We start from the raw sequence: 15,594 nt of genomic DNA, 5'->3' as shown, positions 1-15,594 counted from the left end.
TGCCCGTGCCCAGGAATTTCCCGTCATGCCTCCCGCCGCCCCGTCCGTCGCCCGGAGCCTGGGAGGGAGGGAGTGAGGGAGGCTCGGACGGCGGCGGCAGCGGCGGCGGCGGCTCCCTGGCTCTTCCATGAGCCGGTGGCGGACCCTCCCGCGCCCCCTCTCGCTCTGCCTCTGCCTCTGGCTGGCCACGGCCGTGGCGCGGGGAGCCGCGCAGTCAGGTAAGTTTGGGCTCCCTCTCCCCCTCGCCTCCCCTCTCTCCCACCCCAGCCCTGCCAAGCTGAAGTGTGATCCAGACCCCGGATCCCCTCCGAGCGCCGGCTGCGCCCCCTTCAGCCTCCTCTGGGGACGCCCCCTGTCTTGGGCCGGGGGCGGGCACTGAAGGGGAGCGCCCCGCGCGGGCGGTGGGGTTGGGGGGGGGGGGGCGGATGGAAGGAGGTCAGGCTGGATTCGCCCCCGCCTACGGGAGGCGTCTGGCCGCCTTGCTGACACCTTATCCCGTCCCCGGAGCGAACCTGAGCCGGAGGGACGCTCTCGCCGGACGCGGGCCCCCGGGGAGGGGCTTGGCGGGGCAGCCCGCAGGAGGCAGGGGAGGGGGGCCGCGCGGGCTTCGGGAAGGACGGGCTCCCACCGAAGTGCCGGCTCGGATAACGGGCTGGGGTGCGTGGGAATGCGCAGGTCAGGCCCGCGCCTCCGGCTGCGCGTCCGGAGGGCGTGGGGCGCGGGGCGGAGCTGGGGGCGGCGAGCAGGGGGCACCCAGAGGCGCACGGTCGCCCGCCAGCCGCGTCGCCCGCGCCCGGGGCTCGGGCTCCCGCTCCCCGCGGGCCCCGCTGGTATTTAATAGGCCCAAACCGAACAAAACCCCGAGTTTGCCAGGTACCAGTTTTGTTTTGTTTTTGAGCGGAGAAAAGCATCCGAGTGTGTTTTTTAAGTTTTACACTGGACTATTTAAAGTCAAACTCTGTGAACGAAAGGTGCCATTCCTGCCTTCTTTGGTTTAGGACTATAATTAGGGTAATTCTGAAGTCTTAGGATGATTTTTAAAGATCATTTTCTTTAAATCATGTGGAAAATATCAGTGAGGATTTTTTTCTAAGGTTGTAAAAGGTAATTACTTGAAATTACAAATGTAGAGTTTAAGGTGCATGTGAAATTGCATGAACTTTGATATTTGTGATGAGCGTCTAACTTACTAATCATCAGAGCTTCTCAGTTCTTAGTTTTTGCTGGAATGGGAGAAGAAAAATCGTAATTCCTCAGTTGAGATTAGGGAATTTTAGTTTGTTTTTGTTTTTTGCCACTAGTAGACTAAACTGTCAACATAAGATATGGCTCGCAATTAGGACTTATGGATTAGTTGGAGACTCTGTTAAGCATAGATTATATTCAGAACTTTCTGGTCTGTCACTTCATATTCCGTTTGCAGCACTGGTGGCAAAACAGATTTTACAAGATAGTCGGTCCATAAAAACATCTTCAGGATTCATGTAACTTATAAAATTGCCAATTTAGATTAACAGGAGATTTTTAAAATGTTTGACTTTATTAAATGTGCAGCTTATTAATTTAAGTAATGATACCAATTTCATGTTTGCTTTTGACTAGAACTGTTTTTCAGAAAGCCTACTTTTTACGAATTCATATTTTAGGAGTATCTTTAATAATACTTCTTGGGCAATACGGGAAGTTCTAACTACACATTTTATTAGTGGTCTTCTAGAAAATACTGTGCTGGACAATAAAGAGTGGATTGTACTGCCAGGGAATATATGTTTTTTGTTGTTGTTGTTTTTCCCCCCTCAGTGATGTGTTGACTTACCTAATACTTGTGGTAAAGCAGCCCTTGAAGACCAAAATCCATTGCATCGTGGCCCCTTGCCAGTACTTTTGAACACCAAGTTTATATTTGGATCCTTTAAACATTCATTCTTTTAATTTTGGTCCCAGCTGACATATAAGTCTAATTTCTGATGACTTTTATTAGGGTCCTATGTGAACATCTGGAATTTTTTTTATATTAAAAGAAGTAGTTCTCTGCCATATAGAATTTTGTCACAGTGCCTAAACTGCCTATCTGCCAAGGTTGCAAACATACAGCATTATTTACGTTTTGCATCAACTCATAGATTTTTAGTTTTTTAAGGTGCTTGTTCTAGTTTTCCTAACTAAAATGTTAACCAATTAGGTCAGAAATCTTTACTACTATTTTGCTAAACTCAAGTAACAAGAATATCCAGAAAAGATCCCAAGAGTAGTTGCATAGATTTTTTCCTACATTTTTCTAATACATTTATCCTTTTTAAATTAAAAATAAAATTTCAGCCATTAAAGATGAACTTTGGGAAATAATGCTTTTTTGGTCTATTATCTGATCACAGTTCTTTGATTTTACCTTGCCTGTGTTACCAGCTGTTGCCAGCGTTCAGTGGCTCATTGTCATCTCACTTTATTATGGTTGGGGATTTGGTTCAGATGTTTGCTTCCTTCTCTGTAAAGTGATGAAGTTGGACATAGTCTCCATGTCCCTTCAAACTCCAGGATACTGTAATATTGTTTTTGTTTATATAATCCTGCAGAGCTGCCTACACTACATTGATTCAAACTTCTGATTATCACCTCTGACTTGCTATACATGTTAAACTGGTCTACTTGTGGTCATATCTGATTGGTGTGGATCCAGCTTGTGGAACATCTTGATATCTGGCACATGCGCAAAGATGCACATATGTTGACAGAGTTCCATGATATTAAGCTTCTGCTACTTTCTCTTCCCCTTATCAAATAGAAGTAACATAAGCTTGTTATGTCATAGGGTAAATGTCTAACTGCTCTTTGGGGCAGTTAAGCCCAGGCCCTAAGATGGTTTGGTATTCAGTTTTGGAATTTGTGTCTGGGATAGCAATACCACTGTAGAGCACCCAAACCTTTCTGTGGTTGGGAGGCTGTGGCTAGTTATTTGGGGGCATTCCAGATGAAATGCCCTACATTCCTACAAAATGCCCTATTGATCGTACTTGGACTTACCCATCTTGTTTATTCAGAATTAAATTGAATTTGGATAGGAGGGTAATCAGATTGCTATTTAATTTTCCAGTTGTTAGCATCTGTGATTGCTGTACAGATATCTCAAGGCTTTACTTTGAATATTCCTATATTTTCTCCTTTTTGGGCACAATTGGTTTTTCTTTTAAAAGGCTCAGCAGGGTCTGGATACTTGTTCACATATTTTCTCTATAGCATACCAAAGTCATCTTTTATGGCCTTTAAGTAAATTCGAAGAAAGAGAAAAGAAATTATAGAAAAGGTAGGCCCGTAATAAATCAACCAATTGACTTTATGGAGGATTTGGTTATTGTCTCATTTAAGCTTCTGTTGCAAGTAATAGAAATGAACTTGAACTAGTTTTAGGAAAACGAAAGAAAGGAATTTGATGGATGCTAAATGCAGACAGACCAAATTAGGGACCAGGGACTGGAAAATGTGGAACTTTCCCTGTCTCTACTCTTTACCTTTCTTTGCTTCATTGTTCTTTCTTTGCTGACCATTTTTTCCCCTGCTTTCCTGTGTTCATGGTTGAATTTGACTCCTCAGCAGCTCCTGAGTATTTACGTGTCCCTCAAGTTGCAGGGAAAGACTAAATCATTGAGGCTTGATTCTGAATTCCTGAGAGAAAGAACCTGATAGACACAGTTTGGGTCTTGATACAGATTTTCCCTAAGGTCTCTTCAAATGCTGGAGTTCTTTGTAGTAGGTACTGCAGATATTTATGTGATTTGATTTTGCATTTTTACATTTTGTATTATGGGGTTATTTGTCCTTAAAGGGTATAATTTTCTCTTGATTGCCATGTGTATCAGAAAGAGCTTGCCACCTTCTGTGGGATCCTAGGATATTAGAGCAGTTCATTCACACTGAAGCAGGAATGCTGAAATGCCCAAGAGGAAGCTTTGGGGAGTGAATGGAGAGTAGCCCCGCATTTAAGAGTCACAAAGCAGTCTGGGATTCACCTCACTTGTGAAAATCCTGTTTAATAAGAGCTGATCGACCCTGCAGATAATTGTCTACATATTTTCAGGAATTCATTTAATTAAAATGCTGGACTCAAATAGCTCTTAAGGGTAAATTCATTAAAATTATTTAAGTGATAATTAGATACATTCAAAATGGTAATAGCTTAGGGAGTTCCTTAGTTATTTTCCTGTTCCTCACCTGTGTCTAGCATTTTCCATCTCTTCCTTTCCTTTAGACTGCTTCCGCTGCCTGGCTTGTTTTTCTCTCCTAACCTGTCTTTCAGGCCTTGATCTCAGGGTTCTTTGCAAAGCTTTTTTCACCTCTTAGAATTTGTCATTTCCTTGTGTTTCCAAGACATTTTGTACCTTGATTGAAGCATTATTTTACCATCTTGCATTATCAAGTCCATATGTACTCATCTTCTTCACTAGACTGTAAGTTCTATTAGACCAATGAATCACCTAGAAGAATCCATATAAGCTGTTAGCAACCCATCATCCCAAGCATAATGATTCCAGCTTTTTCAAACGTTCTGAAGCTTGTATGGCATCCTGCTTGTCACTGCCTTCTTCAGACAGTGGAGCTCAATCATATCGCTCTTCTTTCTCAGTCCTTGTCTGTTTTTTAAATGTTACAGGCTTTTCCGTGAATATTCTAATTTCTTGTGTGATGATCAGATATATAGAACGATAAGATCTTTCCCTACAAACTGAGATGGGTGGGGAAGGCAACGGATATGGAAGGAAATTGACTTGTGTTAAGCACCCAATATATACCAAATTAGATAGAGAGGGCAGGTACAGGAAAACATGGGAGCATATATGAAGGGGAATAGTGGGAAGATAAAGTATAAAAATTAGGTTTGGCCTAGATTTTTATATTAATACTTTTTAAATATTTATATTTTTATATTAATACTAGAATTTTATATAAATACTTTTAATACTAGGCTAGAAGATTTGGATTGGGTTAGCAAGCTAAATCCTCAAAATCAGAGTTGGATTATAAAATATATTATCTAATAATTCAGAGGATGAATTGAATCAGGAAAGAAACCATTGGATTAATAAAGAAAGGCTATAGGGATTTTCTTAGGGAGTGAAGACCTGAGCTAAGGTGGTGGTATTGGGATTGGAGAGATGTTGCTAAGGTAGACCAGACAGAAATAGACAATTGGAGATGGGGAAAGAGAGAGATGACTAAAAATGATGGGAAGATGTTAAGCTTGGGCGATTGCAAGAATGTGCACTCAGCAAGTTTGTGGGTGGGGGTAAAAAATGAATTTTATTTTAGATCTTTTGCATTTGAGGTGCTGGTAGAACATTCATGTTGAGATAGATGGGTAGTCAAGTCAGAGATGTGAGGTTGTGACTCGGAGAGATTGGGGATGGAGATAAAACATGTATGAGTAAGGAATACTAAAAATAAAAGGGAAAAGAAAGTATTTGTTGACTGGTGGAAGAGGAGAAGCACAGGAAAAGCATCATCATCAGGAAGATGCAGCTTTTTCTAGCTTTGAACGATGGCCTGTCAGTATATGGCATTCTGTCCATGAGCTTTCCTTGTTTGGGGAACACCATGTACTCACTCCATGAACAGTACGTGGGAAGTCTTGAATGAAGGATCCTGCAGCCAGAGAGACCTTTCCAAACAGAGAAATTGTTGCTGCTACTTCCCATCTTAACCTCTTCAGTGGCTTATCTTTCTTAAGATAAAGGACTAACACTTTCAGTGTCTTCATCATCACTGTGCCTTGCTTTTCTCTGTACTCTGAGCTTCTTACAAGTGGTTCATTTAGCTTCAAACACACATTTTACTGTCTCCTCCTCGTTCCTCCCTTTACCTTCCCCAAGAACGTGAAGCCAATATGATTCCTGTCAGATGAAGTACTCTTTGGCTTTTTTTTTTTTCCCGGTCCTCTATGGGTACTTTTTATTGCCATGGTCAAGTTCTTAACCACAAGACAATTGTTGACAATTTCCTAATCTATAATAAAAACTTTACAATAAATCATATTCCTACCTCCTTCTTACAGAATGCCTTTTTTTTCTTATCTCTTCAAGTGTTGCCTACGTGGTTCTCCAACACCTGAGTTAGTCACCTGGGCCACCATACCTTGCTCTGTGACTCTGGGCCATGGTAGCCTGGAGCAGCGTTGTTACCTGGCATTTGTGACTGTGTTAACCTAGCTGAGTGCTGTTTATCAGGATACCGCAAGCTAATTTTTTGATACTTGCCTTTCTGAAGGAAATCAGAGGGAATTTACTTCATTGAAGGGCTTTATTTGCATAAACTGCAGAGGTTTGTAAAATATGGAGGTGACTGCAGGTGAAATAGAGAAATGGTGCCAGTATAGGAAATGTGCTTGCAGGGCTTAGCTTCCTGATCAAAGGGGTATCATGATTCTGTTTCTAAGAATAGTATTCACTTCATAAGGTTTGTCTGAAATGGCATATTTATGTTCAGTATGGCGTATTAAGAATAATTTCTGACTTGATTAAAAAAAGGAACCCTCCCATATGCTAGTAGTTGTGTTTTTAGTAGCTGTTGACTGAGAAAATATGTAATAGCAAAAACCTACTATAAAAATTTTAAATAAGTTTTTTTAATATAAAAGCATTCTCACATTCAGAAGGTATACATATGTGGAAATTATGGCTTATAGAGTCTACAGACAGCTTGACTTCTTGCTTTGTGAATACTCTCAGGGAGGTTCCGGTCTCAGGGTTCAGTGGCTCATTGTCACTTTAGAATATGGAGGGGAATTTTGTTTGAAAATCTGAGCCACAGTTGAAATTTTGGAAGGACAAGGAAGTTCCTTCTCAACATCCTCCAGGAACACCAGTTGCCTGTTTTATGCCGGGCAATGTACTTTATGCTAAGACTGGGCTGTTAAGCAGTCTCAAGGATTAGTATATGAATATTTTTAAAGATTATATTTTCAGATATATAAACATCATTCTTAGGGCCATATTCTTGTTTTTTAGGATAAAATTTAGTAGGTGATTTTCATGCAAGTATATACCTACAGCAATCTCTGTTATGGCCTGTCTTCTATTACAATAAATTACACAATAAATCTTTATGGTTTCTCAGGTCAGTTTATTTTCTTTAAAGGAAAAAAACCCTGCAAACAAAACAAAACCAACCAATCCCTCAGCATATATGTTAAGTTTAAGGGAACACTGAAGATAAGCCTGTATTACATTTAGAGTCTTTAAAAAATATCAGGATAGTTTTTGTATAAATCAGACGGTCCTGAATTTAATGTTTGTCCTTTCATTTCTCTCATTTATGTTGTATTTGGTTGTCAGAGAATCTGGGCATGGTTGGGGTTGGGAGACATCTAAGGTGACTGTTAGAGGTTGATATTTTATCTTAGATTAGTGGTGTATAAGGAAAGGTAGGGCCATATCTCCCCGTTCACAGTCCATTATGTAGGATGACAGTTGAAGAACCACAGGTTGTCTGGGAGCCCTGGTCACACAGTAATTGAGAATGAAAAGGTGCATACACTGAAGTCCTTCCTGATAGCCATCTCGTTAGATCACTGTAGGGAGCCAGGAAGAGCATGGTTGAAGGTAAGGGATCTGCAGAACCAGTTGAAAAACTGCAGACTCATTAGTATATTTGCATCCTTGTGTACATGTTCATGTTGCAAAGGAGTCAGTGTAGTGCGATGAAAATATTGGAGAGCAGAGCAGATCAGAAAACTGGGTTTTCCTGGTCCTATTCTTCCGTGAGCATTTACACTCTCTGTGCCTCAGTTTTCACGTCAGCAAATTGAACCAAGTGGACTGAGTGGTACCCGATGTTGTTTTTACTTTAAGATACTGTAGTCTGTGGGTTGTCTAAAAGTCTCTAAGTAGCTTTCACAATTTTTAATGGAAATGACATGGTTAATAAATTATACAAAGTTGTCTTCCTTTGTTATGTTTGGTTCAAGTTGTTTATTTTGTGGAAGTTTAAATGTTATTCTGTGACTAAGATCTGATGTTTGAACTTTGTAGCCTAATGTGCTCAGTAATTTGATCCATAGCAAAGTTACATAACCCTTCTAAAGATCCAGTATTTTTATTTAGAGGATAGATTGCTGTGTATTAGAAGCGTCATATTAACGAGCCCATTCAAAGTAATGGCCTTAAGCACTAGAAACTATGTTGGCCGATCTAAATGTATAGTTAAGAATTGCTTATTTGGCTTCATGATGTATCTCAGATGGGAATAGTCCTCTTTTAGTCAGGGTACACTGCTAGTAGAATTTGCTTTTGACCATCCTAGAAATAATTTTAATTCTTAAAACTGGTTAATTTGCTCTTATCATTAAAGAAGAAAATCTTCTCCATTGAGCTTTAAAGGAAAAAAAACCCAAACTTTACTGATTTCCCAGGGGGAAAAAAAATCTTCTCTTGCTTTTATAATGTATTTTTTTTTAAGATTTTATTTATTTATCTGACAGAGAGAGAGAGAGATCACAAGTAGGCAGAGAGGCAGGCAGAGAGGCTCCCTGCCCGATGTAGGGCTCGATCCCAGGACCCTGAGATCATGACCTGAGCCAAAGGCAGAAGCTTAACCCACTGAGGCACCCAGGTGCTTGCCTTTATAACGTATTTTTAAGTTTTTCCCCTTTTTAATAAATATTTCACATGCACAAAAAGAATACATAACACCTGTATATAAGACATAAAGAATGATTTTTAAAAATCTAGGTATTCCTACTCAGCTTCAGAAGTGGAATGTTCAAGTTGCCTGTGTGACCTCCCTTTACACCTGCCCTCTGCTCAGAGTTCCCAGTCTTGCATTTTGTGGTAATCACTTAGCACAAGTGATAACTAATACACTCTTGCTTTTTTTTCCTCACTCTTACTTTTTTTTAAATAATTTTACCATAGATGTATCTATCTCTACATAATTTACTATTTACTTTTGCATGCCTTGGAGCTCTATCTTAGTGCTGTCATCTGCTGTGTAACTTCTGTGACTTGCTTTCTTCCCCCATCTCATTATATTTGTGTTATCCATATTGGTGTATGTAACTCATTTTTAAAAGATTAACATTTCCTTTATTATCTATATATTTTTCTACTTTTTATTTATTTCTGTGCCTTTCACATTTATCGGTTACGGTGCTTATATTTTTCGATGGAGTCAAATCTGTTTTTTCCCTATTGCTTCTAGGCTTCACCATCCATGTAGTGAATAATAATAATAATGGTAGTGATAATAAGAATAATAGCAAATACTCACATACAGATGTTACTTGTTTTTTTACCAGTTGTGCCAGCCGCTAGTTTAAGTATTTACTGTTTCCATATATTAAATTATTTAATGATCATGGCAACTTAATCAAGGAGGTAGCATATTATCACAAGAACTCATATATGGAGATTAGGGCCTGAGGTGCAAGGCATTCAGTGATTTGAATGACTATGATTTAAATCTTGGCCTTCTGGCTACTGAGTTTATGCTCCTAATCATTGCAGTATAGTGACTCCTATGTAGTCTTTTCTTTTAATTCTATTTTTCCCATTTAACTTTTAAGGTATTAAAGTGATTTTGTGACTTTCAAAAAAGAATGACCATAGTGTCATCCTTAAGTTGTTTCTCCTGCACAACAATTGTTTAAAGTCATGTTACTGTTTAATTTACTTCATGGTTAGACCATGACTTTTTCATGCAGGTTGTTTAAAATTCTCTGGGATTTATTATTGTTTCCCCCTCCATTAAAAGGAAAAGGAGTATCTTTTTAAAATTATTTTTCTAAAATCTTTCAGTTTTTTACTTTGGTATATGGTTTGGAATTGATTTCATTGATTTCTTGGGCCAGTTTCTTCATTTTTTAGATAATGGCATCCTTTTAAAAAAAATTATTTCTTGACTTTAAATGAACCACTTAATCTTCCTGAGCCTTGGATTTCCCAACTAATTTGCATTTGTTTGGTATAATTATTTCATTAACCAGACATATGTAATTGCTAATCAGAGTCTCCTTTCAGTGTAAAGTAACCAAGGACAATTGTGAAGAAAAATAATTAAATAAAGGGAAGTTCTTGAGAGTGGTTGGAAACTACTGATTTTCCCCAACCCCTCAAATTGCAGAACAAAAAACTTCAGTATAGAGAGTAAAATCCCTTTTGACTGTAATAATCTGTGCCTTAGTTTCTTGTATAACTTTTTTCCCTAGATGGATTAACTTCCTAATTTTATTTTTCTCTTACATTGTGAGTTTATGATGTTTTCAAGTTTTTCCAAGGTCTTGGATAATCTCTTACTATCCTTTATTTAAACATGCTGAAATTTCTTTTACCTTGTAAAATAAACAAAAGTCTACTCCACTTGCCATTATCCTCTCTGACCAAGTTGTTTTACATGTTGTTTATGTCCTTGCTGTCTTTATTTGCTGTCCATCCAAAAATATGCTACATGTCAAGCACTAACTCATCTAATCTCTGGGGATGCAGTATGAGCTAGAGAGACTAGGGACTTCCATTTTCACTTTGCAACAGGCATGGCCTATTGTAGAAGGAGTGAGAAGACCATTTAGTGGTAGGAGAAGGAGGGAGGATGGTTAGAGTTGGGGGCAAAGAAGGTGGTGAGATCATATGGGGCTTTTAGACCACAATGAGGAGCTTAGGTATTATTCTGCATGATGGAAGCCATTAGCAGGTTTTAAGCAGTCAGTGATAAGATCTGATTTGCATTTTGAAAATAATCAGTCTGACTGATGTGCAGAAAATGGCTTGTAGGGGCCAAATGGAAGCAGGTAAACCACTAAGGGCTAGTTTAGTTGATAATGGTTTGGACCAGAGTGCTAATGGCAGAACTGATGGACTGGATGTAGGGTCCAAGAGAATGAAAGGAACTATCCATGCTCCTCCACTGAAACTGCTTTGATTGGAGCCGTTAATGGTGTTAACGTTAAATTAAACCCAATGAACTCAATTTGGTCTCTATCTTCAGGGCATTTGATACATTGACCATTCACTTCTAGAAATGGTCTTTTCTGCCAATTTGTAATATTGTTATTGTTATATATATGATCCTAAACAAATTAATTAAATTATCTGTGCCTTAGTTTCTTCACTTGTAGAATGGCAATACTATCGTTCCTACTACATAGGTTGTTGTAATTGTTAAATGAGACAATATATGTAGATAACTTAGTTCAGTGCCTTCCACAGAGTTCATTCACAGTAAATGTTAGCTAGCAACACCCTTATCATTGTCCTAATTATCATCATCATTAGTATTCTGGGATAACACCTTCCTTGACCTCTCCCTTCTTTGGCCAGTGCTCCTTCTTGGCCTCCTTTGCTAATTCTTTCTCCTCCATCTCACCAATAAATGTTGAGTTTCTGCAGAGCTCTGACATTTTCTTTTCTCGTTTTACACATTTTCCGAGGCAATCAGAGTTACTCCATGGCTTCAGTACCATTTGTATAAAATTAACTCCCCATACATCTACCCATAAGCCAGATCTGTTTCCTAAGTCACAGTCCTCTGTATCACTTGCTTCTGTATTATATCCATTTGGATGGCAGTGTTTTAGGCACCTTCAGCATGTCGAAAACTAAAGGACTTTTTTCCTTTGCCCAAACTTAAGCTTCCCCTCTTATTTCCTAACTTACTAAATGGTATTACCATTTGCACAGTTGCTTGAGCCAGAACTGAAGTCCTCCTAATTTTTTTTCTTATTCTCATGTGCTGTATCAAGCATTGGCCTAGAATTATGTAATAGCTTCCTCGTTAGTCTCACTGCTCCTGGTCTTATGCCACCACCATCCATTTTACAGTGACTCCTCTTTCTTTTTAGGATGGTGTTCCGTATTCTTAAAACGCCTTCCAAGATTTGCTTCTGCTTACTTTGTTAGCCTCCTCATCTCCCTCCTGTACTCCTTACCTATACCTTCTAGCCCCGCTCTGCTTTCCTCACCACTGCAGGCTGTGTTCATTCCTTTATTTTTTTTTTAATCTAGAAGAAATCTTTTTTTTTTTTTAGATTTTATTTATTTATATGATAGAGAGAGATCACAAGTAGGCAGAGAGGCAGGCAGAGAGAGGGGGAAGCAGGCTCCCCGCCGAGCAGGGAGCCCAATGTGGGGCTCGATCCCAGAACCCTGAGACCATGACCTGAGCCGAAGACAGAGGCTTAACTAACACTGAGCCACCCAGGTGCCCTGGCTGTGTTCATTCTTATCTCAGGGCCACGGCTTATCGCTGTCTTTGTCTGGGATACTTGTTTCTTCATTCTTGATGTGGGCCACACAGTCTTATCTCTTATTCTTAATTTAAATGTTACTACCTCCAGGAAGGCTTTCTTATTCTCCCCCACCCAAACTAGACTTCTTTCCTCTGTTCTATAGGATTTTATGCCCCCTTTGTTTCTCCTGGGTCCTTATTGCACTTGCAAATAGTGTCGTCACTAATACAGAAGCTTCACAGAGGCGGGTCCATGGCCTGTTGTTCCCCACTTTGTCCCCAGCATCTGTTTCTCAGAGAGAGTAAAGGGTGAGTGCAACATGGCTTGCCCAGTTTGGGAAGTGAGAGGCCTTGTAGCTGAGTTTCATGTGTGTCTTTGTTAATATTTTAGGGTGATAAAGGGGAAGAAGAGAAAAGTTTAGGTTTACTATAGTTTAATTTTCTGACCCCAGTGACCACAGGGTAGAGAGGGGAAGAAGCATCAGAACTGGAGGGGCCTGGAGCAAGAAGTGGCACCCTAGGGTTGAATTCTTTTCTCTGAGTGAAGTAGCACTCAGGATCTCCAGGGCAGTGCCCCTAATTTTCCATGTTTGCCTGTGTTTTTCCAAAAGCCAGCCATGGCAGTGCTTCCCCAGTCGTTGGTATGCTAGGCATGAGCATTGCCTCAGAATCCATGCATAGTCTGGCTTCCAGTGCCAGAAGTGCTTGCCAGAGTTAACTCTTGGCTCCAGATACACTGTGCCAATAAGTGCCTTCTACCTGTGACTTACCTGGTCTCTGCCTTGGCGCTGGTTCATAATCCTGGCAGGAATCTGCTGGATTCTCTCCCACTAGCTCGCAGGAACAGTGTTTGCACGTGAGATGAGTTGGGATTGGCCTTTTCCTCAATACACTCTTTCTGCACTTAGTCTAGCTGAAGTATTTCAGAGTGCGTTTATACTGTTTCAGTTTCCAGTGTGGATGCATGTTCATTTTCCTCTATATTCTCTTTTAAAAGGTATTTATTTATATTGCCACCTTTGTTTGTGTGGTGGTGATGGTGGTGGTGGTGTGTGTGGTGTGTACATGTATGCACGTGTGCAGTCTCTATCTCCGCTTTTTAAAATTTCCCTCTATGCCATTTCTTTGTTTTGTGACTCTATATGGAGTCATTTTTTAGTAGATGCATTTAAATCATATATCTTTTGTGTTATCATGGACATAGTTGATGACATTCCTTGTCCTCTTGTTTTATCCTCTTTTTATGATCTTTTCCCCTTAGTTTTCAGTCTTTTGCCATACGATTTCTGTGTTGAATTTGCTTTTATATTTCATAGAGATTTGACAGGTTGACATATTTTAGGTTCTGTGACCTTGAAAAAGTGTTCAAAACCATCATTGAGCCTAAACTAATCTAATTATTAAATTTAAGAAAAAGGATACAATAGCATTTGACTCTTCTCTGCAGGAAGAGTTTTGGATTTTTTTTTTTTTTTTTCTGTTGTGCCTTTGTTAACTAAAGTGGGGCTATAGATCCACATGCTTATTGTGGAATTGTTATTTTTATATGTTCTCCCTTTAAAGGATTATTTTTATCTTTTTCATTTAATTATATAACATCTGCATTTCGTGATTACCACCATACCTTTTATACCTCAGCTTTACAATTCTTAAGGATATTTTGGTTCATATATCATTTGGCTAGAGTCCATCCTTAAGGTCTTTTTTTCCCCCTGCATGCAGAATATATGCATGCGTATTTCTGGAGCTCTCCTGTTATCTGAAGGAGTTACAGAGTGTTATATAACATTTAGCCCTTTTTTGCAAAAAACATTTAATAAAAAGAATCCAATAAAACATAATTAGGAAGCTTCAGAATGCTTGTAGAATGACTGAAATGCAAATAAAGTGTAATTATGAAGTTAAAAAGTTGCTAGTATTCTGTTTAGAAGAAGAACCTAGGAGCAACAGAATTTATTGGCATTCAAATGACAAATTAATATCAGTCACGAGGCTAGTCCTGGGATTTCAGTATCTCTGATGTTGTAGATAATTCTCAGTCATGATGCAAAATTAGTTATAAATCGGAGAACAGTTTTATTTTTTGAATGTGAGTGATATTGGCAGTTTTAGTTGAATTTCAATAATATCTTCTCTTATCGAGATGTTCAAATTAGAATTGACCAAAAGTTTACTTTGTCAGATTCCTGTTATATTAATACATTTGCCTTATGCATGCATAAAGTTAGATCACTCTATATGCTTGACTGAAACACTTGATTGCAAAACTTGAAATTTTTGTTTGTCAAAGATAATGATTTTTTTTTGACAGTCACTAAAACATAATTGCTGTAATAGAAAAATTAATCTCAAATTAATCGTAGCTGAGTTGTCTGCTAGAAAACTGCATCATTCTAACCCTCTGCAAAACTAAGCTAATTAAACCTTGCCACATATGCACACACATGCACACATACATGCACATGCTCTCTTTCACCTGTTGCCTCTATCTCTACATGATATTTCTTGCTTTTCCTCCTTGGAAATGGGAGTAAAATTCACTAAGCAGTCTGCTAATTACTTTCAAAAACATTATTTCATTTAACCCTTCCAAAACTTAATGGAATTAGTGTTTTGATAGAGTATGTAGCTAAGGAAACTGAGGATCAGAGAGAGTAACTAATTTGCTCAAGATTTATCAGCTGAGCTAAGTGATGGAGTCAGAATTTGAACCCAGTTCTGACTCTTTCCTATATTCTACACTGCCTAGATACAACATAGGACTCTAGGCCTATGGGAGCTGGGACCTTATGCACAGAGACTGGGTCTTGGAGGTTAAAAATGAAGAGTTCATCCCTTATATGATGAGTATATGGGTGGTGTGGTAAGGGTGGAAGAGGTGTGTGGGAAATGATCAAGAGCTGGCTATCATCAGAACATTTATTTATGTATTCAGAATATTCAAAATATACTTATTGAATGCCTGCTGGGGGTCATTAGCTGCGTGAGATACTAGAGACAAAGAACAGGAGAGTTCACGGAGCATACAGCATACAGGGAGTGTTGATGACTGAAGTGTTATGCAAGTAGGAAACGAAGCAAACCTGGTTCATCTTGAATGCCAGGAGAGATTGGCTGAATTTCCCCCGTAGGTGCCAGTGAGCGTGGAAGCACATGAAGCAGGGTATTGGCATAGTGAAACTTTTGCAGCAGTAGGGAGGGTGGATGTGAGGGGGTCAGATTAGAGGCAGGAAGACCAGTAAGAGGCCAATACTGTATATTAGATGAAAGGCAAAAAGAAAAAGATCTATTTGAGCAGTATCTTGGAAATAAATCTGGCAGCACGTAGTGCCATTTGGATATGAATGCTTAAAGTAGAACGTGACTGGGGATGACTCCCAGGCTTGA

General features: G+C 39.4%; 1 protein-coding gene across 2 annotated transcripts in view; it reads left to right on the top strand.

The window, feature by feature from the left end:
* The first annotated feature begins 40 nt into the window (after nt 1-40).
* Nucleotides 41-15,594, top strand: part of MSRB3 (methionine sulfoxide reductase B3) — a 163,267-nt gene continuing 147,713 nt past the window's right edge. The window contains exon 1 of one of the 2 annotated variants that reach the window (XM_032854901.1): nt 41-218. In XM_032854901.1, coding sequence (XP_032710792.1) covers nt 128-218 — 91 coding nt within the window. In that variant the 5' untranslated portion in view covers nt 41-127. The remainder of the gene's footprint in view (nt 219-15,594) is intronic. The other variant, XM_032854902.1, reaches the window with a different exon arrangement.

This window comes from Lontra canadensis, unplaced genomic scaffold (genome assembly GCF_010015895.1).
Source record: "Lontra canadensis isolate GAN:19392208 unplaced genomic scaffold, GSC_riverotter_1.0 scaffold9, whole genome shotgun sequence".
Lineage (NCBI taxonomy): Eukaryota > Metazoa > Chordata > Mammalia > Carnivora > Mustelidae > Lontra > Lontra canadensis.
The sequence above is the reverse complement of the archived record's forward strand: the minus strand, read 5'-3'. Positions and strand labels throughout refer to the sequence as shown.